General features: G+C 40.0%; 1 protein-coding gene across 1 annotated transcript; it reads left to right on the plus strand.

The window, feature by feature from the left end:
- On the plus strand, positions 1–24,990 carry MGST1 (microsomal glutathione S-transferase 1). Its single transcript, XM_027541438.1, has 4 exons — positions 1–112; positions 7,995–8,135; positions 10,941–11,035; positions 22,753–24,990. The coding sequence occupies exons 2-4, from the start codon at positions 8,010–8,012 to the stop codon at positions 22,997–22,999; spliced, it is 468 nt and encodes a 155-aa protein (XP_027397239.1). The 5' UTR covers positions 1–112; positions 7,995–8,009; the 3' UTR covers positions 23,000–24,990.
- Positions 24,991–27,446: the final 2,456 nt, after the last annotated feature.

The following is a 27,446-nucleotide window of genomic DNA, read 5'->3' on the forward strand; positions in this document are numbered from 1 at the left end:
CCCGCCAGCCCCGCGCAGTGAAAAGTCCCACAGCTCCCGCGCGACGCGCTTCTGGGACCGGCTCGCGGTCTTTCTCCTGCTCAGATTCACAGCACCTGCTCGGGAGTGGTGTGTAAGTAGAGGGTGAGAAGAGAGAGGGTGGCGCCGGGAAGGGGGCCGGGGTGGCAGGTGCAGGCTTGGGGTATCTCTGCCGACCTGAAACTTGTTTGCACAGAGTAACTGCTAAAAGTTTGCTTTTCAATCCACTACTTTTAAAAGGGAGTTTCGTTCCTTTACCCCCCAACCCCGTAGATAAACTGTCAAACTCCAGGATTAAAACTTGAGAGAATAATTCTTTTTGTGTTTAAGCGATGATTTACCTACTCTGAATTCTCAAGCCAAGGGAGCATCCACTTGGAAAGGGCGCCAGTTGAGCTTTGGGGGAGTAAAACGTGAGCTCATGTAACAACAATCGAGGAATGGCTGCAGTTTAAGAAACTTCTGTTCATCCTAAGGGGGTAAAATCCTGCAGAACTTCTGAGATCCAGGACAAACTGGCCTTTGCATCGCCTGAAAGATAGAACTTGCTTTTCTTGGTTCACTTTGACAGGCCAGAGAAACATCAGCAAGGTAAAAATAATAGTAATAATGAACAAAGTGCAGCATGACCTGAATCAGATCCTATTAGATGAATTAGATACCACAGAGTCAGACATGACTGAAGCAACTTGGCAGCAGCAGCAGCAGCAGTCAGTTGACTGGAAAGCTAAGGATCAAACCCCTTGGGAAGGTTCTCAACTGTGGGGGTGGGTGGGGGGAGCCCAGTCTGGAGGTGGAAGCCATGTGGAAGGAGTAGAGGAGAGAGGAGCCCTTCCCTGGGAGTTAAGGCCTCATCTGTGACTGCCATTGCTGCACTTGGGCGGTGGGGGCCAGGGTGCCTGCAGATTCTATCTCCCTGCTGCGGCGTTCTTTGAAATAGTCACAAGCCCTTTTGGTAGTCCTGACACCACTTTTTATTTTCTCCTTTTCCCTCTGCTGTTTACTCTCTAAGAAAGTGCCAAGTGGGCTGTCATCAAACATTATTGAATAGCCTTTGGAAACTTGTCCAGACCCCCAGCTAACAGGCTTTAAACCAGGCCAGCCCAGTGTTCTCAGAGCCCTAGCCTGCTGTGAATACCAAAGAAGACACACCTTTTGAGTTCTTGGGGAATTAGGCTGGTATTGAGTTTTGCTGTCTTCTGAAGTTTCCAAAGTAAGAGGCCTGTGTGTGTGTGTGTGTTGACCATCTTTGAAAAATAGCAAATCAGTCCAAATTTGCATATTACTTTCTGTGGCAGGGGCGGTTTTTCTGAGGGTTTGAGAGTGGAGTTTCTTTAATGCTGAGACTAGAAAAGGAGGTCAGCATAGTTTCCTGAGCATAGTCCCCCTCCCCCCACAGCCCAGCAGCATTCCCCCCACCCTCACCCCGAACACCTGGGCCCTGAAGCATAGGGGGATATGTCTGCAGTCACTCAGTCTTTTCCATAAATTCTAGAACTCACAAACAGCAAGGAGACCACTGAACTGTCTTTTCTCTTTATCTCACGGGCAGTGTTCTGTTGCTTTAACAAGGTCTGAAATCGCAGAGTCCTGACCATGGGAATGTGTGCTCACATTTTCTATGTGTTGCACAATATTGATGGAGAAAGGCCGCCATAAATAAGAGAACTTTGCTCTTTTTGGCCAAGAGTCTATAAAGAGAAGTGGGCTATTTCTCAGTTAATAGTATCTGTCACTAAACTGTGATAGACAATAAGGGGTGGGGGTGGGATTCTAGGGGGAGAGTGAGGGGGATAAAACAGGAAGGGGATTTGACAGAAAGAATTCCCCAGAAGACCAGGGTAGTCCAGAATTCTCCTTGATGGGGGATAGCCTACAGGTCCAATATTAGAGAAAACTGGGTTCCAGTCTTGGGCCCTCCACTGTGAATTTGGGTCAGATTACTAATTCTACCTCTCTGGGTCTCAGTTTCGTTATATGTTCAAGGTAGAGACGAATATTTGCTCTGACTACTTGAATTTCTCCAAGTTCTCAAGAGAGATAATGCTATGGCCTTTGAAAACTCTGAAATTGTATCCTCAATGCTTAGAACAGTGCCAAGGTAAGGGCTTATTTATTCACCAAATACTTACCTAGCACTTACCAGATCCCACTGCCTTTCTTTTTTCATTTTTTTATTTCAAACTTTTTATTTTGTACCGCGGCATAGCCAATTAACAATGCTGTGACAGTTCCAGGCAAACAGGGAAGGGACCCAGCCACTCATAGGCACACATCCACTCTTTCCCAGACTCCCCACTTTATGCTCTATTCACTTAATCCTCCCAAGAGTTTTGTGAGGTAGGAGGTTTTATTAACCTCATGTTGCAGGGAAGATTCGTTAATCACAGCTGGTAAATGACAGAATTGGATCCACTACATCTAGTTCTGGAGCCTGTCTTTGTCCTTTGTAAAGGCACCCCCTCCACATTAGGTGACTGAGTCCCCTTCTCTGGTGAGATAGGTACATATATTCTCTATTATGCCAACCAATGAAAGGGACAACACACTGTCCAAATAGAATTCATCACTGGAATAATTTCTGTAACTCATCACCAAGTTTCATGTTTTGCTCTGCTTACTTTTCTTAGAAAATTTCTACTGCATTCCTTGACCACTCAAACCACTGAACACTTTAACTTCTGAATTATTATTATTACTGCTCTACCGCTCTCCTCTCTCGATGATCTTTCATGAACAAAGTTTCTAGTAACTTCTTTTTGGAGTGCAGTGCAATGGCATGGTGCAAGTTCAAGGCAGCTATCAACAAATAAACCTTGAAAAAAAAAGTCTAGATTAGCGCCACCTAGTTTTATGCTATAAATTACTCCTATTTCTTAATGTCTTACCTTTAGCTCTGCTTACCCCACCCTCAGATGTGCTGGGAGTGGATCACGTCCATCCTCAGAGGCGATTTGTGGGCCCACAGAGTGCAGTGTCAGGAGCTCAGTATTGGCCATCTCCCAAAACCACAGACTGGAGGAGCTAAGCCACATTCTTGGGGATTGAGAAATTCTCTCTGTGAAGTACACTTTGTGCATTGTTCACATTTAGAGGGAAAAAAAAAAAAAAAAATCCTGCCGTTGACCTTTGTCCCCAACTGCTCAAGATTTTGTGTTCTTTTTCCAGCAACAGTCTGAAAGTCTTCCACCTTTTCTTTCCTCTTTCAATACCCATGTTTACTGAGAGAAAACCATCTTCTCAACTTTTCTTTCACTGCTAAATGCATTTCATTCTGAGAACATTGGTGAAGACCTACCAAAACCTGTTGACTTTTAAAACTAGGGTTGGATGGTAGCACCTCCTACTTGATAAACTTTTCTTGTTTGTTTTTTTTTTTTTTTAAATTAACCTCCCTGCTGTGTCTGTCCAGAGACATAGGATTTAGGGATTCCTTATTAAGCTAATTACTCCAAGTGCACTGTGAAGTCGGAGAAGGCAATGGCACCCCACTCCAGTACTCTTGCCTCGGAAATCCCATGGACGGAGGAGCCTGGAAGGCTGCAGTCCATGGGGTCGCTGAGGGTCGGACACTACTGAGCGACTTCACTTTCACTTTTCACTTTCATGCATTGGAGAAGGAAATGGCGACCCACTCCAATGTTCTTGCCTGGAGAATCCCAGGGACGAGGGAGCCTGGTGGGCTGCCGTCTATGGGGTCGCACAGAGTCGGACACGACTGAAGTGATTTAGCAGTAGCAGTACTGTGAAGAAGAATGCAGTTTATTGGTGACTCCTCCCCACTCCCATACTAGAACAATAGTAGATACATTAAATGTTGCAAAAAGCAAGGGGTGAAGGCTTCCTGGCAGTCTAGAGGTTGAGACTTTGCCATGTAGGCGGGTGTGGGTTTGATCCCTGTCGGGGGTGGGGCACTAAGATCTCACATGCCTTGGTGGCCAAAAAAAAAAAAAGGGCCCCATAAAACAGAACCAGTGTTTTAACAACTGGTTCTTTGCCCAGCAACAGTTGGGAAGAAAATCCACAGCAAAAAAAAAAAAAAAAAAAAAAAACTTTAAAAATGTTACTAAAAGTATAATATTATCTTGCACTGAGAAATGTGGACTGAAAAAAACATAATGTGAGAGCTATGAGTTCAGTTTTTGTTGAGGCTTACTGAGGACTGTAGGCCAGGAGACAGCCCCTCAGCTAGCTTCTCTAAAGCTGAGGAACTTCTCTAAAGAGGTAGATGGAGAAGTCAGTATATAAATGATTTGGTAAAGGGGGTATGTGCAGTCAAACCCAGATCTTGGTAGAAGGTTGCTGCTGGTTATGAGGAATAGATGTCTCCATTAATGATTTTAGTGCTTTTCTAGGTATGAGAAGATACAATAAATCTGGCTCATAAAAGTTTCTCCCGGAAAATGTCTAACTATCTGAAAGCCAGTTTTGCCAGTTTTCCTAGAACACAGGGTGACTTCTTTCAGATAAACTCTGAACTCCTTTCAGGGCATGATAAAGATTCTCATAGAATCAGATGGCAAGTGACAGTCTTTAGCTGGCAGAATCTATCATACTTGCTTTCAAGACTACTGACCTGTGGAGGTGGATTAATTTGCTACTGTGTGTGTGTGTGTGTGTGAGTGTTTAAGCTAAATGCAGCTGATCTTTGAACATCATGGGGGTTGGGGACCTATCCTATGGGTAGGTGAGAATCCACGTATAACTTATAGTCACCCCCTCCTTATACACAGTTCCTCTATATCCATGGCTCTGCATCTGCAGATTCAACCAACTACTGATTGTGTAACACTCTGGTATTTAGTATCGAAAAAAATCCAAATATAAGTAGATCCACATGATTCAGATCTGTGTTGTTCAAGGGTTAACTGTACATTTCTATTTGCCTGAACCCAAGGAGGCTATTTTTAGCCTACCTTTCAAACTAGAGATTGCTTAGGAAGCTTTGGGTTTTTATTTCCAAAATGGGACTAATACTTACCTCGTAGTATAATTGGAAGAAGAAGGAAGATAACTGGTAGAATGGGTGCTGGCACTGGGGCAGGTGTAGGGTAGGGGCAGGATAGGCATTCACTCAATGTTAGCTGAATCAGAATTAAGCAGTTTGCAGTCTCTTGAAGGAGACAGTGCAGTGTGGTTGGTTTATGAGATGTGAGATCAGAGACTTGGGTTCTTCTCCCAGTGTGGCTGCTCAATATCTCTAATTTCCATTTTTTTTCATCTGTAGAATAGATATACTCATGAGGATTATAGTCTTATAGAAATGATGTAAGGTAATGCACATAAAGTACATGGTATAATATAGCCAAGTCTTATAAAGTTAAATATATATGTATTATATATATATAGACATATATATAGACTTGTCACATTCAACAGTAACATACAGACAACTGGATGACCAGTAGCAGAGTCTGGAAAGATATATAGGTTTATAGATTTTTGGTAGATGGATAAAATGATTAGAATAATTTCTCTAAATAGGTTGCATGCAGGGGTTGAGTTTTAAAGGCAGGAACAGATATGTCTGCAAGAGGCAACACTCCATGCTAAGCCAGTAAAATGGTGTTTAAGCTTGGGTATGAGAAAAGATGGGCTTCCCAGGTGGCACTAGTAGCAAAGAACCCAACTGCCAACACAGGAGACGTAAGAGACGCGGGTTTGATCCCTGGGTCGGGAAGATCTCCTGGAGAAGGGCACAACAACCCACTCCAGTATTCTTGCCTGGAGAATCCCATGAACAGTGGAGCCTGGTGGGCTACAGTCCATAGGGTTGCAGAGAACTGGACATGACTGAAGCGACTTAGCATGCATGCACATATGCACTCATGATAAAAGATGTGTGTTTATGTGGAAGAAAGAGAAGGTGTAGTAGTGGGGCTGATCATAGAACAGAGGAGGTTAAAAAGAATGTCAGATAGTGCAGACTTTGAGCTTTTTCCGAAATTCTTACCCACTTGGATTTGAGTATCATCTGTGCACCCCTTCTTCCTCCTCCTGAGCACTTCCCCAGTTACTCTTCCAACTCTAGATTCAGGGAGTTACATTCCATTTACTCTTGACAGCTTTTCGATGGGAGTAAATATAGAATATGAAGTGACTTGAAGAGTTTTGTAAAGCTAATCCTCCTCCCCTTGTCCCTTCTATGAAAGTATCATAAATGCTTATTTCTCCCCCCACATTTGCAAGCCTTTTATTTTATGTTTCCATTATCCTGTTTCACCCTCTTCACTTGTGTTGGTGTGAATGAGGACCCTGGTCATGGTGATCGTGATGATCGTGATAAGGAGATAATAAGCTTTATTGAGGGTTTTCATGGGCCTGGCACTGTGCTAGGTATGTTCCACATGTTATCTCACTTAAATCTTGACAATAACCCACTAAGTTGGGAGATGCCAACTCATTGGAAAAGACCCTGATGCTGGGAAAGACTGAGGGCAGGAGGAAAATGGCGGGGACAGAGGATGAGATGGTTGGATAGCATCACCGATGCAATGTACCTCAGTTTGAGCAAACTCCCGGAGATGGTGAAGGACAGGGAAGCCTGGCATGCTGCAGTCCGTGGGGTTGCAGAGTTGGACACGAGTTAGTAACTGCTGAACAACAACTATTCCTATCTTACCAATGAACAAATCCAGTTCACAGAGGCTAAATCTCTAAAGCAAAGACAATAACCAAATGATGTGACTGGAATTCAAATCCTGGAGTCTGAGATCTTGATTACCACTGAAATGACAAAAGGTTGTGAACTGGATTTATAAAGAAGGGCATGTATGAGAACTTAGGCATTTCTACTCAAACATTAATGGTACTACTATGTACATAGTCTGATGTTTTGAAAGAGATTCATGGATTCTGGTTTGTGTCCAATTTGTGGCTCATCTTGATGCAAAATATGATTTTATTCTAGCTTTAGTGAAGTTAACCTATGTATATTTGCTTGTGATAACCCCTATATTTTCATTTTCACACAGTACTTGTTTGATATGTTCAAGCTTAATAATATAGAACCAGAAAAAACCAGGGAGGGGGTGAGATGAATTGGGAGATTAGGACTGACATATATACGCTATTGATACTATGTATAAAATAGATGACTAATGAATGAGAGCCTACTCTACAGCACAGGGAACTCTACTTAGTGCTTAGTTGTGACCTAAATGGGAAGGGAATCCAAAAAAAGAGTGGCTGTATGAATAGGTATAGCTGATTCACTTTGCTGTACACTAGAAATTAATACCGGAGAAGGCAATGGAAACCCACTCCAGTACTCTTGCCTGGAGAATCCCAGGGACGGGGGAGCCTGGTGGGCTGCCCTCTATGGGGTCGCACAGAGTTGGACACGACTGAAGCGCTTTAGCAGCAGCAGCAGCAGAAATTAATACGACATTGTAAAGCAGCAGCTGCTGCTGCTGCTGCTAAATCGCTTCAGTTGTGTCCGACTCTGTGTGACCCCACAGATGGCAACCCACCAGGCTCCCCTGTCCCTGGGATTCTCCAAGCCAGAACACCAGAGTGGCTTGCCATTTCCTTCTCCAATGCATGAAAGTGAAAAGTGAAAGTGAAGTCGCTCAGTCGAGTCCAACTCTTAGCAACCCCATGGACTGTAGCCTACCAGGCTCCTCTGTCCATGGGATTTTCCAGGCAAGAGTAAAGCAGCTATACTCTAATAAAAACAAAATAAAAAAAAAGAACACCATGGATAAGAGCAAAGACTATTTGTACTTCTTGACTTACATAAAAAGAGTAACTTAAATAAATGATTAAAATGGAAAAAAAAAGAACTAAAAAAAAAACCATGATACTATTCATTAAAAAAAATCTAAATGATTATTTTTTCTTCAAATAACTCAAAATATTTTCAAGAACAATGTGGTTAATACTGTAGTATAAGGACACCAAGTGACCATCAAGTTATTTGGGGGTATTTATGTCTGTTTTTTCCTATCTTATCTAAAATCTTTTAAACATTCCAGACCAAAATCAAAAAAATGGCCAACCTTTCGCAGCTAATGGAGAATGAAGTATTCATGGCCTTTGCCTCCTACACGACAATTGTGCTTTCAAAAATGATGTTTATGAGCACTGCAACTGCATTCTATAGACTGACAAGAAAGGTAAGACATGGGAGGCAGTATTTTAACAGTTGGGATTCTGGAAAGCAATTTTCTTTTTTTTTTTTTTTTGTGAAACCCAGTGGCATATTGTTTAATACTGTAAATGAATATGCAGTCATTTAGTTCAAGTGGTTCTGATATATTTACAGAATAGGTAGTTTCTCCCAGAAATCAGTAAATGGTTGTTTGTTTTTATTGTTCAGTTAGCATATGAGATTTCTGAAGTATCAGATTTTTCAAGGAAACTTTGTGATATTGAAGTTAATTTTGCTAACTAGAGCTTAGAAAATAGTCACTTTCTAGACAGTGAATTGATGTTTTCAGCTCTATTACAGATCAGGGATATGCCTTAGGGCACAGAATTAAGTTCTTATTGTTATCAAGAGAGTCTCTATGATTGGGACAAGGCATTTGAATTCTGTGTTGTTATGATTTCTTAAGTGAATAGTATTTCTACCCAGCATTATAACAATTTTTTTTTTAATGGAGGCTTGGGGAAGGTGGTAGAAAGTTTTGAAACACATAACCCATATAGAGGGGTAGAGCTTCCCTGATGGCTCAGTAGAAAAGAATCCACCTGCAGTGCAGGAGATGCAAGAGACATGGATTCAGCCCGTGGTCTAGGCAGATCCCTGGAGGAGAAAATAGCAACCCACTCCAGTATTCTAGCCTACAGAATCCCATGGACAGAGGAACCTGGCAGGCTGCAGTCCATGGGGTCTCGAAAAAGTCGGACACGACTGAGTGACTGAGCACGCAACCTGTATGCCAGTTGGTTTTGTGACAACAGTGACATGGGTAAAGCAAAGCTACACAGTTAGATGGTTTTTACTGGTGTGACTCCTGTGCCCGTTCACCAGCTTCTTTCTGGAAAACATCATTTCTCTCTCTTGGTCCCAGTCCTGAGTTTCTGTCCTCCAGAGCCTTGCTTTATTTAGAAGTCATAGTCCTCCCTAAGGTATTTCCTTATTACTGTCTTGAGGTATCATTCCTTCCCAATGATGTTTGCATTTTAATGGGGCACATATCCACACGGGTAAACCTCTTGGCTATAAAGTGGCTGCTACTACCGGGTCTTAACTCAGTGGTAAAGAATCCACCTGCCAGTGCAGGAGACATAAGAAATAAGGATTTGATCCCTGAGTCAGGAAGTCCCCTGGAGCAGGAAATGGCAACCCACTCCAGTATTCTTGCCTGGGAAATCCCATGGACAGAGGAGCCTGGTGGACTATGGTCCATGGTGGTCTCAAAAGAGTCAGACACAGCTGAGAGACTAAACGAGCAACCACCAGATCCTCACTATCCTCTAGAAAACTGTGACGTCAAGGACAGCAGAAATGTTGCTTGTCTTAGAAGAAAAGGGGAAGGGAATTCGAATTTGTGAAGTGCCAGTGATCTATGCTAGGCACCGTGACACTCTGTGTGCCAGGTCATGGAAGCATTTTACATAATTGTTAGCATTATCCTGTGAGATGAGCATTACTCTTCCCATTTTATGGATGAGGAAATCAAAATCAGAGTGGTTCAGTAGTTTTCCCAAGATTACACACCAACCAAGGCTGAGGCTGAGATTCAAATTCAGATTGGTTTAAACTCCTATTTCAAGCACTTTCCGTTGTAATACATTATTTACTTACTCAAAATCTCTTTATTGAACATCCAGTATGTGCCATGCATTTATTTCAGAACCAGACAGACAGATCTGCCCTCAAGAGCTGATCAGTTCTCCTCAACATCTTTATCTGAAATAAATGCTCATGTCGTATTAAGAAAAATACTATAATATTTATGAAGTTTCTCAGCTTAAATTAAGGCTAATTTTATAGTTCGTGTTTTTCTTTATTATAAATCATTAAATAGTGGAACATAAGTATTTTTAAATGCATGTTTCAAGTTTCAGGGAATAGGGAAATCATTTCAAAGAGCATAATAATGACAGGAAGGACTATGTACAAATATGCCCTGGAACATGTGCTTGGTGTTTATCGGAATGCAATTCAGCTTCTTATATTTCACTGGATTGTTCAACCTAAAGTTTTAGTTAATTCAGAGGAAAAAGAGGCACACATATCCTAACAAAGTACAAAACACTTTACCTCTCCCCACTCTTTTATGCTGCATGCCTGTTCTCTGGTATCTTTGGCAAATAAACTTATGACTTTCATATGAGCCAATCAGTTGGAAATAATGTTCTTCAGGAAAAGTGCATCAACATTACTATTAAATGCCAGTTCACCACAATAATAACTTTTTATTATTTTAATGAGGACTCAGAATTATACTTTTTTCTGGTTTTGCTGCCTTTTCACTGTTTTTATTTATTGGTTTTTATTTAAGTTCTTATTTATGCTTCTCTTTAAAAATTTTTTACACTGTTATTAAAAATTCAGGTTTTAAGAGAGATGCTTTCTCCTGTGTGTATGTGCTCAGTTGTGTCCAACTTTCTGCTACCTTATGGACTGTAGCCTGCCAGGCTCCTCTGTTCATGGGATTTCCCAGGCAAGAATACTGGAGTGGGTTGCCATTTCCTCCTCCAGGGGATCTTCTGGACCCAGGGATCAAACCTGCATTTTCTGTGTCTCTTATGTTGGCATGCAGATTCTTTACCACTAAGCTACCTGAGAATCCACATTCTTTCTCCTAGCACTGGGTTTGATCTATAGCTCCCAAATTTTTTTTTCACAATGACCAACTTGGATGCCTGTATTTCTTCTGATAAAATATGAATATCAGGTAGAGTACCCCCCCGCCCCATGTTATTTGGTATTTGAAATAGGTTTGTTTTTTTCTTGGTATTTGGAATAGGTTTTTGCCAACCCAGAAGACTGCGCGGGCTTCGGCAAAGGAGAAAATGCCAAGAAGTATCTTCGGACAGATGACAGGGTGGAACGTGTTCGAAGGTAAACCAGTGTCTCCTGAAATGACTCATTTGATCACAGGATGTTGGTCTCAGAGTCAAGTGAGGATGTTGGGGTCTTGAATAAAAAGAAAAGTCAATCATTTTACCTACTGTGTATAATTATAGAAAATTAGCAATCTAGAAGTTTCCAACTATCACTGTGATTGCATGTATTTCCAATTTAGCTTTTCTGTGCACTTTGTTAGGGGTAATGACTTTGTTCTGTGTAGGGATTTATCAAAAGTAATGACAGGTAGGAGGTGAAATGAGGACGGTAGATACTTACAGTTTTTGTCCTCTTTCTCCAGAGGTGAGACTGTCAGCTTGGGTAAAAGTTTGAAGAACTAGGTATTTTTGTATAAAATGGAAAGTATGAACTTGGGAAATCTCTACCTATCATCTCTCTCTCTCCCTCCTTTGTAGATATTATATTTAATGTACAGAGAATTCAGTGAACAATGAAAAGCAAAAAGCCAAGATACCATCTACCCAGCTTCCTAGTGATACCACTAATAAACTTATTTTAAAAGCACATTCAATTCTAGTTCTGAAGGTATATTTCTTAATCCTTGTCATAAAGTGATGTAAATTACAAACTTTTTCTTTCATCTTTACTGAAGCTTAATTGACAAAATTGTAAGTGTACAATTTGCAGTGTACAATGTCATTTGATACACATATATGTTTCTAAGGAGTCCTTCCATTGAATTAATTGACATTAATTAATGAATTTCATTAATTAACACTTCCATCACCTCTCAGATTTCATCTCTCCTCCCCTCTCTTTTGGTGAGAACATTTAAATTCTGCTCTCATAGCAACTTTCAGTTATATGTGCTATGTGCTCACTTGCTCAGTAATGTCTGACTCTTTTGTGGCCCCCTGGACTCTTAACCCGCCAGCCTCCTCTGTCCATGGAATTTTCCAGTCAAGAATACTGGAGAGGGTTGCCATTTCCTACTCCATGGGATCTTCCCGACCCAGGTATTGCACTCGCATCTCTCGCATCTCCTGCATTGGCAAGCCGTTTCTTTACCACAGTGGCGCCTGGGAAGCCCCAGCTTTCAGTTACACAGTTACACAATAACAGTGTTATCTGCTATAGTCAGTGTGTTATCCTTTAGATCCTCAGACCTTGTTCATCTTATAACTGACACTTAGTACTATTTTCTCAACCTCTCCAGATTTCCCCCAACCCCTATCCCCTGGCAACGACTACTTTCTGTTCTTATGAGTTCAGCCTTTTTTCCTTTTCGTAGATTCCATTTATAAATAATACCATACAATATTTGTCTTTCTCTGTCTTAGTGATTTCATTCACCATAATGTCCTCCAGGTTCATCCAAATGACAAGATTTCCTTTTTTTTTTTTTAAGACCGAATAATATTCTGATCTTTTTGGGATAATGGTAGGTAAGTTCTGTGCTATGCTGTGCTGTGCTTAGTTGCTCAGTTGTGTCCAACTCTTTGTGACCCCATGGACTGTAGCCCGTGAGGCACCTCTGTCTATGAGGATTCTCCAGTCAAGAATACTGGAGTGGGCTGCCATGCTCTCCTCCAGGTATCTTCCCAACCCAGGGATCGAACACAAGTCTCTCGCATTGCAGGCAGATTTTTTTAACATCTAAGTCACCAGGGAGGACCTTCCAAACTGTTCTCCATAGTGGCTGTACTGGTTTACATTCCTGGCAGCAATGTAGAAGAGTTCTCTTTTCTCCATATTCTGGCAAGTATTTGCTACCTCTTGCCTTTTTCACAGTAGCCATCTTAATAGGTGTAATGTGATAACACATTTTAGTTTTGATTTGCATTTACCCAGCTGATTAGTGATGGTGAGTACCTTTTCATGTACCTCTTGGCCATTTGGATGTCTTCTTTGGAAAAATGGCTATTTGGGTCTCCCTTTTTTAATTGGATTATTTTATTTATCTATTAGTTTGGGGCTATGAAATTGTGAGTTCCTTATATATTTTTAATATTAACTGCTTATCAGATATGAGGTTTGCAAATATTTTTTCCCATTACATAACTTGCCTTTCAATTTTGTTGATGGCTTCTTTTGCTGAGCAGGAGCTTTTTGATTTGATGTAGTCCCACTTGTTTATTTTTTTTTTTTTTTGCTTTTGGTGTCAAATTCAAAGATATCATTGCCAAGACCAGTGTCAAAGAGCTTATAACCTTTATATTGCCTCTAGAAATTTTATGGTTTCAGGTCTTATGTTCAAGTCTTTAATTCATTTTTGAGTTGATTTTTGTGTATGGTATAAGATAGGGTTCAGTTTCTTTTGCATGTGGAAATCTAGTTTTCCTGACACAATTTACTGCAGAGGCTGCCCTTTCCTGCTGTGTATTCTTGGCTTCTGTGTAAAAAATTGAGTATACATGCCTGAGTTTATTTTTGGGTTCTCTATTCTGTTCCATTGATCTGTGAGTCTGCTTTTATGCCAAAAAAATACTGACTTGTTGTCTATAGCTTTGTAATGTAGTTTGAAATCGGGAAGTGTGAAGTCTCCAGCTTTGTTTTTATTGCTCAAGATTGCTTGGATATTCAGGGTCATTTGTGGTTTCACACAAATTTGTGGACTTTTAAAAAAAATTCTCAAAAAATGCCGTTGGGATTTTGAGAGGGAGTACATTGAATCTGTAGATTACTCTGGGTTGTGTGGACATTTTAACAGTGTTAACAATTTTTCCAGTCCATGACGAGAGAATATCTTTCCATTTATTTATATTTCTTCTATTTCTTTCATCAGTATGTTATGGTTTTTAGTATATAGCTCTTCCCCTCTTTAAGTTTATTCCTAAGCATTTTATTCTTTTTGATGCTATTTTAAAGTTTGTCTTCCCCAGGTGACTTAGTGGAAAAGAATCCAGTTGCCAAGCAGAAGACAGGTTCAATCCCTGGGTCGGGAAGATCCCCTGGAGAAGGAAATGGCAACCCACTCCAGTATTCTTCCCTTGGAGATCCCATGGACAGAGGAACCTGCTGGGCTACAGTCCATGGGGACTCAAAGGGTCGGGTACAGCTTAGTGACTAAACAGCAACAGCAATAAAGTTAGTCTATTTTATCCTTCCAAAAAATCAGCTCTTCGTTTCATTGATTTTTTTCTATTGTATTTTTAGTTTCTATTTCCTTTATGTCTATTCTGATCTTTGTTGTTTCTTTCCTTTACTAATTTTGGGCTTAGTTTGGTTTTCTTCTTTTAGTTTCTTGATACGTCAGGTTAGGTTGTTCATTTGAGATTTTTTTCTTAAATGTGGGCGTTTATCACTATAAACTTCATTCTTAGATTTCCTTTGCTGAGTCCTCATGAGTTTGGTATGTTCTGTTTCTATCTTTATCTGTCTCAAGATAGTATTGATTTCTCTTTTTTCTTTGACTTGTTTGTGAATTTTCCAGTTTTCTTTTTGTAATTGATTTCTAGTTTCATATTGTTGTGGTTGGAATAAATGCTTGATTTTGCACTTCTTAAATTTATTAAGACTTGCTTTTTGGTTTAAGATATGATCTATATTGGAGAATGTTCTATGTGTGCCTGGGAAGAATGTATATTCTGTTGCTGTTGGATGTAAAGTTCTATAAATGTCTTTTAGGTCCATCTGATCTAAGTGATCTTTCTAGATGATCTATCCATTGTTGAAAATGAGATATTGAAGTCCTCTATAATTATGGTATTGTTATTTCTCTTTCAGATCCGTTACTGTTTGCTTTATATATTAAAGTTTCCTATGTTGGGTGCATATATATTTACCAATGTTATGTCCTCTTAATGCCTTGATCCCCTTTATCATTATATAATGAACTTTTTTGTCTCTTGTTACAGTTTGTTTTGATATAAGTATAGATTTTTCAGCTTTCTTTTGGCTTCCTTTTGCATGGAATATCTTTTTCTACTCCTTCACCTTGTGTCTATGTATGACTTTAACTCTTCATAGGCAGCATATTGTTAGGTCTTGTCTTATTTTTGTCTGTTCACTCATTCTTATTTGATTGGAGAAGTTAGCCCATTTTGATTTAAAGTAATTTCTGATGCTTCCCTGGTGGCCCAGATGGTAAAGAATCTGAATGCAATGCAGGGGTCCTGAGTTTGATCCCTAAGTTGGGAAGATCCCCTGGAGAAGACAATGGCTACGCACTCCAGTGTTCTTGCCTGCAGAATTCCCAGGACAGAGGGGCCTGGTGGGCTACAGTCCATGGGGTCACCAAGAGTCAGACATGACTGAGTGACTAACGCTTTCACTTCACTTCTTGTACTTATTGCCATTTTGTTAATTTTTTTCTTCGTTGTTTTGGAATTCCTTTGTTCCTTTCTCTTTCATTGTGATTTGGTGATTTTTCTCTAAGGGTAAGCTTTGATTGCTTTCCTTTTATCTTTTGTGTATCTACTATGAGTTTTTACTTGGTGGTTACCCTGAGTCTTATGTAAAACATCTTGTTTTATATTAGTAATAGTCTATTTTAAGTTGATAACAACTTAGCTTTTAATGCATGCAAGTGACTTAATGACTAAACAATAACAAATCTTAATCCACATTTTCTAACTGATTTATTGAGAAAGTTGAGGAAAGAGCCAAGTTTATATCAAAAGAAGAATATGAAGATGTGCACAAATGCAGGATTGAAGACTAAGTTAATCTTGAGACTATATACCATAAGGGAATCTGCAGAAATCTTTGGAGGGGCTTCAGACTTTCCAGAAAATCAAAAGTGAAAAGGCAAATATGATCTTGATTCTAAAGGGATTAGATGCTGCAGCTGATACCTGAATTAGAGAAGTAAATTTTTTTTTCAGTCTCCATTTCATTATCTATTTATACTCACCAAATTTTAGAAGTGTAGTCAAATATATTCATGGTGTTTCCTATCTTAACTATTCATCAGAAAACTAAATATCTAAATGTTTAAGTATGGCTGTGAAAACTCCTCACCGCTTCTTTAATTTTATATAATTTTGCTTATCCTGTGAAATGTGTCTAGAATTACACCACAGTGTAGGTGTGCAGTAGAAAACACTAAATGAAGATGGCACGTAACTTCAGTGTTTCTCGTGTTAGAAAGATGGATTGGCAATAGAATCTCAGTAGAGGAAATTCTTCAGTGGGGAGGTCAGTCAAGATGGTGGCACAGGGGGCTCCTGAACTTCTCTCTTTACACTCGTGTTGTTGTTCAGATTGTTCGGTGGCTAAGTTCGGTGGCTAAGTCAGATGTGTCTGACTTTGTGACTCCATGGACCACAGTATGCCCATGAAAGCTTAGCTAAAGAAATAGTATTTGGGGATTTTAGATGCCTTCCACTCTCCCTTCTCAGCCCCTACTTCTGTCTCTCCTTGCCCATGGGATGGTATTTCTAGAGGAGAAAGCCATTATCCAAGCTGACCTTCTCATCAGATTGTGAACAACAAATAAAATTTAGTGACAACAATTGCCCTTAGTTGTGAAAGGAGTGAGTGCCCTTGAGGAGGTGCAGGGACTGTGTGTACAGCGCCCCCTGGTGATCAGACACTGGCTTTTCAATGTGGCAAGAAAGAATCTCCAGGAAAGAGAAGCTTCTAGTTTCCAGGTGTATTTTTTGAGATCAGATCAGTTCTGTTAACAAAGTGATTTACTAAATCACTTTTGGAGATACTTTTCAGAATAAAAGTTCCCACAATCTCCCCTCTCCATTTTTAACCTAGAATTTTTCTTTTTCATTACTTCTATTTGTAATTATCAAGTTGTTTCTATTAGCATATTTTGGTGACAGGGACTGAATTTGGCTACAAAGGGCATGAAAGTTATGCTTTTAGGCATGCAATATTGAGAAAATATACACTACACATATGGGACCCTTAATTAAAAATATAAAGTAATATGTGTTGAAATGTCAAGATAAGTAGCCTAAAGTAAGTTATTTATATTTTGGGCATATGGAAATCAATAATGATTAGAAAGCCTTTTACGTTATGCATTTATTTAATCCTATCCCATATTGTTCTAGAAAGAATTCAAGACTATATACATTGCCCATGTGTGTGTGTGTGCATGCGTGTGCATGCGTGCACACACACGCACACTTAGTCGCTCTGTCATGTCAACTCTTTGCAGCCCCATGGGCTGCAGCCTGTCAGGGTCCTCTGTCCATGGGTTTTTCCAGGCAAGAATACTGGAGCGGGTTGCCATTTTCTACTCCTGGGGATCTTCCTGACCGAGGGATCAAACCCACGTCTTTTGCATCTCCTGCATTGACAGGTGAATTCTTTACCACTGAGCTACCTGGGAAGTCCCATGTACATTCCTTACAACAAGATAAAAACCAGGGCAGCTGAAGAAATAAGGTGAAACATTTAAAAGAGAAAAAAAAAGGGTTTTAGTACTTAGGAAGAGATGTTTCGAATAAGCTACCTTCAGTGAAGTTTAATTTGGGGATTTTAGATGCCTTCCACTCTCCCTTCTCAGCCCCTACTTCTGTCTCTCAATAGAGAATACCTCTTTATTGAGACTTTTCAGTGGGGTCCAGTTGACACTCACTGGGAATTCTTGAAGGAAGTGGAGGATGGGATAAAACTTAAAGCTAGATGATTCCTTTCTGGCTCCAATGCATGAATGAAGCATTTATTGAGGGATTACTGTGTGTCTCACTGTCACTCCTTTTATTGGAATGCTATAAAATGGCTTTAAGACTGACTCCCTGCCCTTGAGGGGTCTATAACTTTTCCACTGAAAAGCAGACTAACGTGCATGTGGTACTTAAAGAATGATATAAAGCTATCTCTCATTAGATGTTAAGTAGTAGGATACAAATATAACTTCCTAGGGTCTTTGGGAATATTTCATAAGGGAAGAAGTTGAAGAATGTTAGGATTTGGAAGGAAAAAAGGAGATGAGAGAACATGGGAGTTTGGAAAAATTTCTTTGCAGGAACTTGAACATACTGCTACATGCTGAGCATAAAGAGCTTTGCGTAAGAGAAAGGAGTCAGCTGGTCTGGTGTGAAGCTCCTTTTGCGGTTGGCCACCCCCTGACAGTTCTCAATGATGTATAGCAACTCTGGTTTAGGTCAGGGCGATGCTGAGATCCGAGTGGTTCTGATCTGACTGAAGCATCTTGAGCGCAGAGCAGGGCTGGAGTTAAGGTCAGTCCAGAACAAGCTTGCACCAAGGGGCATCTGCCCAAAAGAGAAAGGACATGGGAACATGGGATGATGGAGAGGAAGTAACAGACCCTGGTAGAAAGTGCTCATAAAGGTGGATGTCCATCTGCTACTAGATTTTGGTAGCCATCTAGGAATGACACAGAAATGAAGGAAGCTTCCCCTTTAGGATGCTTTCTGTTGTTTGAGTAGAGAAAGGGTTACAGTGGGAAGGTGATACTGAACTACAGCAGATGCTCATCGGGAGAGGGTGTGTCTGCGGTGGGGTCTAAAAGGAAGAGTGATCGACAGGTACACACTGTTATATTTAGAAAGGATAACCAGCAAGGACCTGCTGTAGAGCACAGGGAACTCTGCTCGATATTATGTGGCAGCCTGGATGGGAGGGGAGTCTGGGGGAGAATGAATACATGTATATGTATGGCTGGGTCTCTTTGCTGTCCACCTGAAACTATCACAACATTGTAAATCGGCTAGACTCCGATATAAAATAAAAAGTTAAAAAATAAAATTAAAAAAGAAGAGCATATAAGATGGCGTAAATTAACACAGTGTGAGGCTCTATTGAAAACCGGCCTTACTAGAACAGTGAGGAATACTGTGAGGCCATTTTGAGGGTTGAGGACAAGGAAAAAGAACTGAATGAAAAAAATAGAGGGAGGCCAGAAAAAATGGAGAGGCCAGTAAGTTCCAAGGAACCCCTGCCCTTGAATTTCCTTCCCCAAAGCCCCACCACTGGAGCTATTTACCCCTAATTTTCCTTGACTTTCTTCTCTGTTTTCACACTGTATTCTATTTGTCAATTGCTTAATATAGACTTGGGGCTTCCCAGGCAGTGCAGTGGTAAAGAATCTGCCTGCCAGTGCAGGAGACATAAGAGACACAGGTTCGATCCCTGGGTCAGGAAGATCCCTTGGAGGAGGAAATGGCAACCCACTCCTGCATTCTTGCCTGGAGAATCCCATGGACAGAGGATCCATGGACAGGCTGCAGTCCGTGGGGTCACAAAGAGTTGGACACAACTGAGCAACTGAGCGCAAACAGATTTCTACATGGTCTCATCATTATAGGTTCTTTCTCAACTTTAAAAATGTCTGTCCTTTTAGAATGTGGTAAAGGAGAAAAGTAACATGGCCTAGATGGGAGGTGAAGAAATATCTGTGGTCCGGCAGGAGAATTCAAAGGATCCAAACAAATACCCTTGATGTAATTGGTGATGTGAGCTCATCTTTAGTAGAAAATAGTGTTTCTGCCCTTTCTTGCCCACCTCGCTTTCAGTAACCCTTGGGTTGTTCCATAAAACAGAGGGAACAAGAATACTCATACCCTTTCTGTCTTGGCTTTATTTAGGAACATGTGGTTGTTTATTTAAATCTTTCAAAATTGTTATGTATCTAAGTTACTGTTACCTTCTGCATGCCTTTATGTTGTTATTCTGTTTGTCAGGAGAACTTAGAGATAATCTACAAGAGAAAGGAAAGGAGATGATAATGGTGATCTTTCAGATCAGATCAGATCAGATCAGTCGCTCAGTCCTGTCCGACTCTTTGCAACCCCATGAATCGAAAAAAGTGAAATTCGCTCAGTCGAATTTCAGTCCAGTCAATGGACTCTTTGCCACCCCATGCACTGCATAGTCTATGGAATTCTCCAGGCCAGAATACTAGAATGGGTAGCCTTTCCCTTCTCCAGGGGATCTTCCCAACCCAGGGATTGAACCCAGGTCTCTATCTTTCATTTTGAAATATGTATCAATAACTTGGGTTTTTCTTACCTCGGGCGTGGGGTATCTTCACGGCTGCTCCAGCAAAGCGCAGCCATTGCTCCTTACCTTGGACTAAGGGTATATCCTCACCGCCGCCCTTCCTGACCTTCAATGTGGGATAGCTCCTCAAGGCCCTCCTGCGCCCGCGCAGCCACGGCTCCTTGGACGTGGGGTTGGTCCTCCCGGCCACCGCCCCTGGCCTCTGTCGTGCGGTTGCTCCTCTCCGCCGTGGCCCTTGGCCTCGGGCTTAGGGGCGTTGGGTAGCTCCTCCCGCCCGTCACCCCTGGCCTCAGGCTTGGGGCGTGGGGTATCTCCTCCCGGCGGCCGCTTTTGACCTTGGACGCGGGGTAACTCCTCTGGTCGCTGCCCCTGGCCTCGGGCGTGGGTTTCTCCTCCCGGCCGCCGCTGGGATATTCCAAATCCTGAAAGATGATGCTGTGAAAGTGCTGCACTCAATATGCCAGCAAATTTGGAAAACTCAGCAGTGGCTACAGGACTGGAAAAGGTCAGTTTTCATTCCAATCCCAAAGAAAGGCAATGCCAAAGAATGCTCAAACTACCACACAGTTGCACTCATCTCACACGCTAGTAAAGTAATGCTCAAAATTCTCCAAGCCAGGCTTCAGCAATATGTGAACCGTGAACTTCCAGATGTTCAAGCTGGTTTTAGAAAAGGCAGAGGAACCAGAGATCAAATTGCCAACATCTGCTGGATCATAGAAAAAGCAAGAGAGTTCCAGAAAAACATCTATTTCTGCTGTATTGACTATGCCAAAGCCTTTGACTGTGTGGATCACAATAAACTGTGGAAAATTCTGAAAGAGATGGGAATACCAGACCACCTGACCTGCCTCTTGAGAAATTTGTATGCAGGTCAGGAAGCAACAGTTAGAACTGGACGGGGAACAACAGATTGGTTCCAAATAGGAAAAGGAGTTCATCAAGGCTGTATATTGTCACCCTGTTTATTTAACTTATATGCAGAGTACATCATGAGAAACGCTGGACTGGAAGAAACACAAACTGGAATCAAGGTTGCCAGGAGGAATATCAATAAATTTAGATATGCAGATGACACCACCCCTTATGGCAGAGAGTGAAGAGGAACTCAAAAGCCTCTTGATGAAGGTGAAAGTGGAGAGTGAAAAAGTTGGCTTAAAGCTCAACATTCAGAAAACGAAGATCATGGCATCCGGTCCCACCACTTCATGGGAAATAGATGGGGAAACAGTGGAAACAGTGTCAGACTTTATTTTTCTGGGCTCCAAAATCACTACAGATGGTGACTCCAGCCATGAAATTAAAAGACGCTTACTCCTTGGAAGGAAAATTATGACCAACCTAGATAGCATATTGAAAAGCAGAGACATTACTTTGCCAACAAAGTTTCATCTAGTCAAGGCTATGGTTTTTCCTGTGGTCATGTATGGATGTGAGAGTTGGACTGTGAAAGAAGGCTGAGCGCCGAAGAATTGATGCTTTTGAACTGTGGTGTTGGAGAAGACTCTTGAGAGTCCCTTGGACTGCAAGGAGATCCAACCAGTCCATTCTGAAGGAGATCAGCCCTGGGATTTCTTTGGAAGGACTGATGCTAAAGCTGAAAGTCCAGTACTTTGGCCACCTCATGTGAAGAGTTGACTCATTGAAAAAGACTCTGATGCTGGGAGGGATTGGGGGCAAGAGGAGAAGGGGACGACAGAGGATGAGATGGCTGGATGGCATCACTGACTCAATGGACGTGAGTCTGAGTGAACTCCGGGAGTTGGTGATGGACAGGGAGGCCTGGCGTGCTGCGATTCATGGGGTTGCAAAGAGTCGGACATGACTGAGCGACTGATCTGATCTGATCAATAGCTTACAAGTTCTATCAAAATCTCAATTTATAGTCTAGATTCTTAAGAAGTTTTTAACTGTGGAAACTAGAACAGGGTTACCAGATTTGAGAATTAAGTACTTTATAAATATATTTATAAATATATATATTTTTTACAAACACACACTTTATATTAAAAAAAAATCCTGTCAGTAATTGACGTGTCTTGTGTTCACCATCGTAGCCAGAGGTGCCATGAATTGGAGAAAAAGCTGTGTCTAAGCCATGCTTTCTGTTTTCTAGCTGTGGTATGAAATTCAGATCTAGGATGTATGCCTTTCCCTTTATTATTGTCTATCATGTTTGTGTATATTTTGCCCCATCACTACTAACTAATTCCTTTTGTAATTTTAGGATAGGTTGGCTGACATTTTTCCCATGTTTGAAAGGCTAGTTATATATTCTGTAATCTGTATGTAGAGAAAATGGAATTCTTGATATTAAGATTGGTAAATTGATTTCTGGTAACCTAGTGGCTTGGGTGAATGGGCAAGGGTGGTATCAGTGACCATTTTGCATCCTAGCACAAGTGAGGGGAGTCTTAAGAACGATACTAACCCAAAGGATTTTCTGCTTTTGGGAAGAATTTTTATAAGAGGAATCTTGAATTGCTGTTGTACAGACCTCAGAAGAAAAAAATATTTTATATGTATAAAAATGATGGGAGTTTTATTATGTAGACGCACTTTTGATATTCTTGGAAGTGCAAAAAGCCTTCTTTCTTATATATTGAGATACACTGAAAATAAAAGAAACAAAATAATGAGTCATTCTAAATAACAGCCAAGTGGATAGGGAAGCAAGGGAATTTGAGAGAAATAAAATGAATCTTACTTTGCATGTTGAAGATCCATTAACACTTCTATTTAGTTTCAGAAGAGAGGGGAAAGTGAATATATTTCTGCTGATTTTGAAATTAGGGTTTTACAAGTCATCTTTTTTTCCACAGAGCCCACTTGAATGACCTTGAAAACATCGTGCCATTTCTTGGTATTGGCCTTCTGTATTCCTTGAGTGGTCCAGACCTCTCTACAGCCATCCTGCACTTCAGACTCTTTGTCGGAGCACGAATCTACCACACGATTGCGTATTTGACACCCCTTCCCCAGCCAAATCGCGCTTTGGCTTTTTTCATTGGCTATGGAGTTACACTTTCAATGGCTTACAGATTGCTGAAGAGTAAACTGTACCTGTAAAGAGAATCATACAACCCATCATCCAATGATTTTCTAAAAATTCTGTACTTCCAATTTATAATGAATCCTTTTATGATTTTAAGCGGGAGGGAAGCAGAGAAATTAAGATAGAGAAAACCCAATCTGCATATTAATGCCACCAATAGCCTTTATTCTTATTTTGTATTTACACAGGACATTTAACATAATTTTTAATTCCTTTGTCTTATTCATAAAGTACTTTGTCATAAATTTTGATTATAATTTGTAACATTTGTTCAACATATCATATTTTAAATCTTTAAAAAGAGTAAGTACAGGTATGTTAAACCTGTATTTCAGTGTTGATGAAATGGGTATATGAAATAAAGAATTCAGAGGATAATTTCATTTAGTTTTATTTTTCTCAAAATATTTACAAAAGTTTCAAGCTACAGAAAAGTAGTACCATGAACTTTTATATATGTTTCACCTAGATTTACCACTTATTAACGTTTCGCCATATTTGCTTTAGTTCCATCATTCAATGTTTTTTCTGAACAATTTGAAAGTTGTTCAATTGCTAAGTCATGTCTGACTCTCTTTGGCCCCATGGACTGTAGCACACCAGGCTTCCCTGTCCTTCACTATCTCTGGGAGTTTGCTCAAATTCCTGTCCATTGAGTTCAATTGCTAAGTTGTGTCTGACTCTTTTTGGCCCCATGGACTGTAGCACATCAGGCTTTCCTGTCTTTCACTATCTCTGGGAGTTTGCTCAGACTCCTGTCCACTGAGTCAGTGATGCCATCCAACCATTTTGAAAGTGAGCTGCTTGTAAGACACTTCACTCTAAATACTTTAACATGTATCTTCTATGTACAAAACAGTCTCCAAATAACCATATCATCACACCAAAGAAATTTAACTAAGATGGTATAGATGAACCCATTTGCAGGGAAGAAATAGAGATCTCACTTGGTGCTCTGTGATGACCTAGATGGATGGGATGGGGGTGGGAGGGAGGTCCAAGAGGAAGGGGATATTTATGTATACATATAGCTGATTCACTCTGAACAGCAGAAACTAATGAGACACTTTAAAGCAATTAAACTCCAATTTAAAAAAGAAATATAACTCTAATACAATAGTATTATTTAACATATATGGTGAGTAGTGAAAGTTGCTCAGTCGTGTCTGACTCTGTGACCCCGTGGACTATATAGTCCATGAAATTCTCTAGGCGAGAATACTAGAGTGGATAGCCGTTCCCTTCTCCAGGGGATCTTCCCAACCCAGGGATCGAACCCAGGTCTCCCACATTGCAGGCAGATTGTTTATCGGCTGAGCCACCAGGGAAGCCCATTTTAACATATATATTTAACATACATAGTTCATATTTAAAGTTTCCCTAATTTTCCCAATCATGTCCTTTATAAGTTTTATTTTTGATCTAGGAATCAGACAAGGACCTTACACTGCTTTTTGTTATCATTTCTATTTACTTTTCAATAAAATGGATGAGTTCTTTTTTTTTTTTTTTCTTTTTTTTTGTCTTTTATGACACTAGCATTTTTGATGAGTTTGAGGCTGGTTTTACAGAGTGATCCTTAATCTGATTTGATTTTGTCTATTATTTTCTCATTCTTGGATTCAGATTAAACATTTTTGGTAATGTGTTCTTCAGATTACAGTACATTAATAGACATATGTCAGTTTGTCCCATTAGTGGTGATCAATTTAGTTAGGTAGTATTGACCAGATTTATCCATTGTAAAGCTATCTTTTTAACTTTATAATCATATTTGGGTGATAAATTGAGACTGTGCAAATCCTGTCTTCCTATAAACTTTTACCCAATGGATTTAGCATCAAAAATGCTCAGTTTTGTTTCTGTATAAAAATATATAATCATAAAACATGAATGTTTACAAGCCTATAAAACACTGTATACATCTATACACATTTAGATTTTTTCATCTTAAACAGAATTATGTGTACTTAAACCTTTTTAATAAATGATGAGCATTTAAAATTATATTTTTATTATACTTGACATTTATATTATTAGTTTTTATATCTCTTGATTGACCTTAATTCTAAATACATATTTCTTAAATAGTGCTTATAGTGGCTCTCATAATTGTTCATTTAGGTTTACCACACAAAAGAAAAGTTACTGTGTTATATTATAAGTTTCATAATTTGAGCAGCTCTTAAGTTCATAAAATGCTTTGGACAATTGACCATGAGCGTTCGGTACAAGTTTCATTTTACTTCTTTTCCTAATGTTAAAAGCAGCTTTGCATATCAGGAAAGCTTTGTGCTGTAAATAATGGGAAAGACCATGAATTCAGAAGTGAAAAGTTCAAAATTTAAGGATTATCTCTACCTGCATAAACACACACACATGCACACACCCAACCCTCTGGATCTGGGTAACCTATTACCCTGTCCAATATATAGTTCCCTTATACTTTTGAGAGTTTTTAAGATGAAATGATCTATGTACATGAAACATATGAAGAAAGGATATTCTAAACAATAAAGTGTCCTCCATATGTAAATTTTTGGGTAATCTATCAAGCACAAAGATTCAGTTAGCGAGTTCTATGTGAGTTACTTGTTTAACCATCATCACTTCTACAATTGTTTTAATAAATTTTCTGCTTCCCTGATATTGCTTCTCAGAGTAGCATCAGAATGCGCTGTGGTTATTATAATGGGTACGCACTCAGCTGCTAATATTTGATAGCCATTACTTAATGACTATCAGGAAAAGAAAGGACATTTAAGTTACATATTCGGAGAGATATAAGAACTATGTATATGTCCAGAACATGCCTAAGAAGAAATGAAAATGTCTAGAGATTACTAACTTCCATTACCAAGTCTGAATTTAAAGTGGTTTCTAACTGTATATTCACTCAGAAGAGAAGCTGTAGGTGTTGGAGAATTTATTAGTGAAACTTATAATGGGAGAGAGTGGATGAAAGGTAAGAATATTTACTGGTTCAGTGATCCCTGCACCAAAGAATCCCTACCTGATCATATGACACACTGGGCTCTGTGGCGGGGTGGGGGGGGGGTGCGGTTAGTGGAGTCTGTGCCATAAATGGCTTTGCCTTGTGATGGGACAGAGGTGGAGAAGAGATTGCACAGCTGTATTAACACTGTTAACCTGTGAGGGATGTGATGAACATGCTCACGTTTCTACCACTTAATTAGAACTCTTTGAAAGCAACAATTGTGTTTCTTTATCTTTGTATATATATTTTGATTCATGTACATGGACATACACATCTGTATTCACATACCCCATTCTTGGACTCCACACAGACACACACAGTTAATATTATACCACCACCATCACCAGTATTAAATTAACCATTATGGATATACTTAGTAATTAGGTAACAAGTTACTTTTTCAAATTTCACCAATCCCTTCACTCACACCTTGGTGTCTTGTTACAGACCCTAAACAAACTCTGCAATAAGTAAGTAAAGATCTTTCTGCAGAAATCAGAAGGTATTTATCTGTAATTGTTATAGTGATGGGAGTTTTAAGGGAGAGGGTGAGTGACTCTCAAATGGGGCTGGAGGATGGGGCAGGTTTTATCAGAATCTCTACAGCTAGCATCTACACACACAAGATATATATAATCTATGTTGTTTAGGAAATATTCCCTATGGTTATTTCATGTAGTATATAGAGTAGAATCTTCTTAGCAGGTGGGGACATCTACCTCTATGACGTTCTTCTTTGGTTTGGACATGTTGAAAGCAGGTTGTGGGACATCAGAATTTTATACATATTAAAGGGCTCTCTGGTTTCAAAAGACTGAGCAAACCTTATCTAATCAACGCCAAGTGGGTGAGTCCCTCTGTTTTGAAAACTCATTACTCTATCAGGGTATCAATGTGACTAGGCCCTGAGAGGTAGGCTCATAAATGAAACTTGAGTGTAAGTCATAAAAGCAAAGAATTCATAGAAACTCAGTCTTGTAACTTCCTCATGATCAAGTGGTCTGAAACCCAGGGATTAGTCCATTCTGGCATTGTGGTTAAGCTGCTTTGGAAACTAAATTATGATCAGAAATAACCTGTTGAATTTTTCTGGGGGAGCATTGCCAAAGGTACCGAAGTTACTCCATGACCCAGTGCTCTGCATATTATAAGTAGGCTTATGTGGCAAAAAAAAAAAAAAGGTTTGTGTGGTCTGGTGAGTATGGATTTAGACCAAAGTTGGATGAGTCAAATATTCAATGGCATAAGATTAGGCAATCTGATACATCCATTTCAAATGGATCTTCTCATACATAGATCCATTTCATAAAGATGATGTCATGAGTGGTACTAAAAATATTCACAGTCCATTGGCTACAGTACCACACATTCATCTCCACACCTGGGCCAGTCTTGTGAGTGGGATTGAAAGACCAAGTCTAAAGACACAAATTCCTCACCATTGTGTGCACTTAAGTACAGTC

The sequence above is a fragment of the Bos indicus x Bos taurus genome, chromosome 5 (assembly GCF_003369695.1).
Source record: "Bos indicus x Bos taurus breed Angus x Brahman F1 hybrid chromosome 5, Bos_hybrid_MaternalHap_v2.0, whole genome shotgun sequence".
Classification (NCBI taxonomy): Eukaryota; Metazoa; Chordata; class Mammalia; order Artiodactyla; family Bovidae; genus Bos; species Bos indicus x Bos taurus.

Bases quoted from the DNA above. Each gene is read 5' to 3' on its own strand.
- MGST1 (XM_027541438.1), top strand. From the start codon at position 8,010: ATGGCCAACCTTTCGCAGCTAATGGAGAATGAAGTATTCATGGCCTTT. The intron at 8,136-10,940 runs GTAAGACATGGG...TATTTGGAATAG, and splicing joins TCTATAGACTGACAAGAAAG to GTTTTTGCCAACCCAGAAGA. The intron at 11,036-22,752 runs GTAAACCAGTGT...TTTTTTCCACAG, and splicing joins AGGGTGGAACGTGTTCGAAG to AGCCCACTTGAATGACCTTG.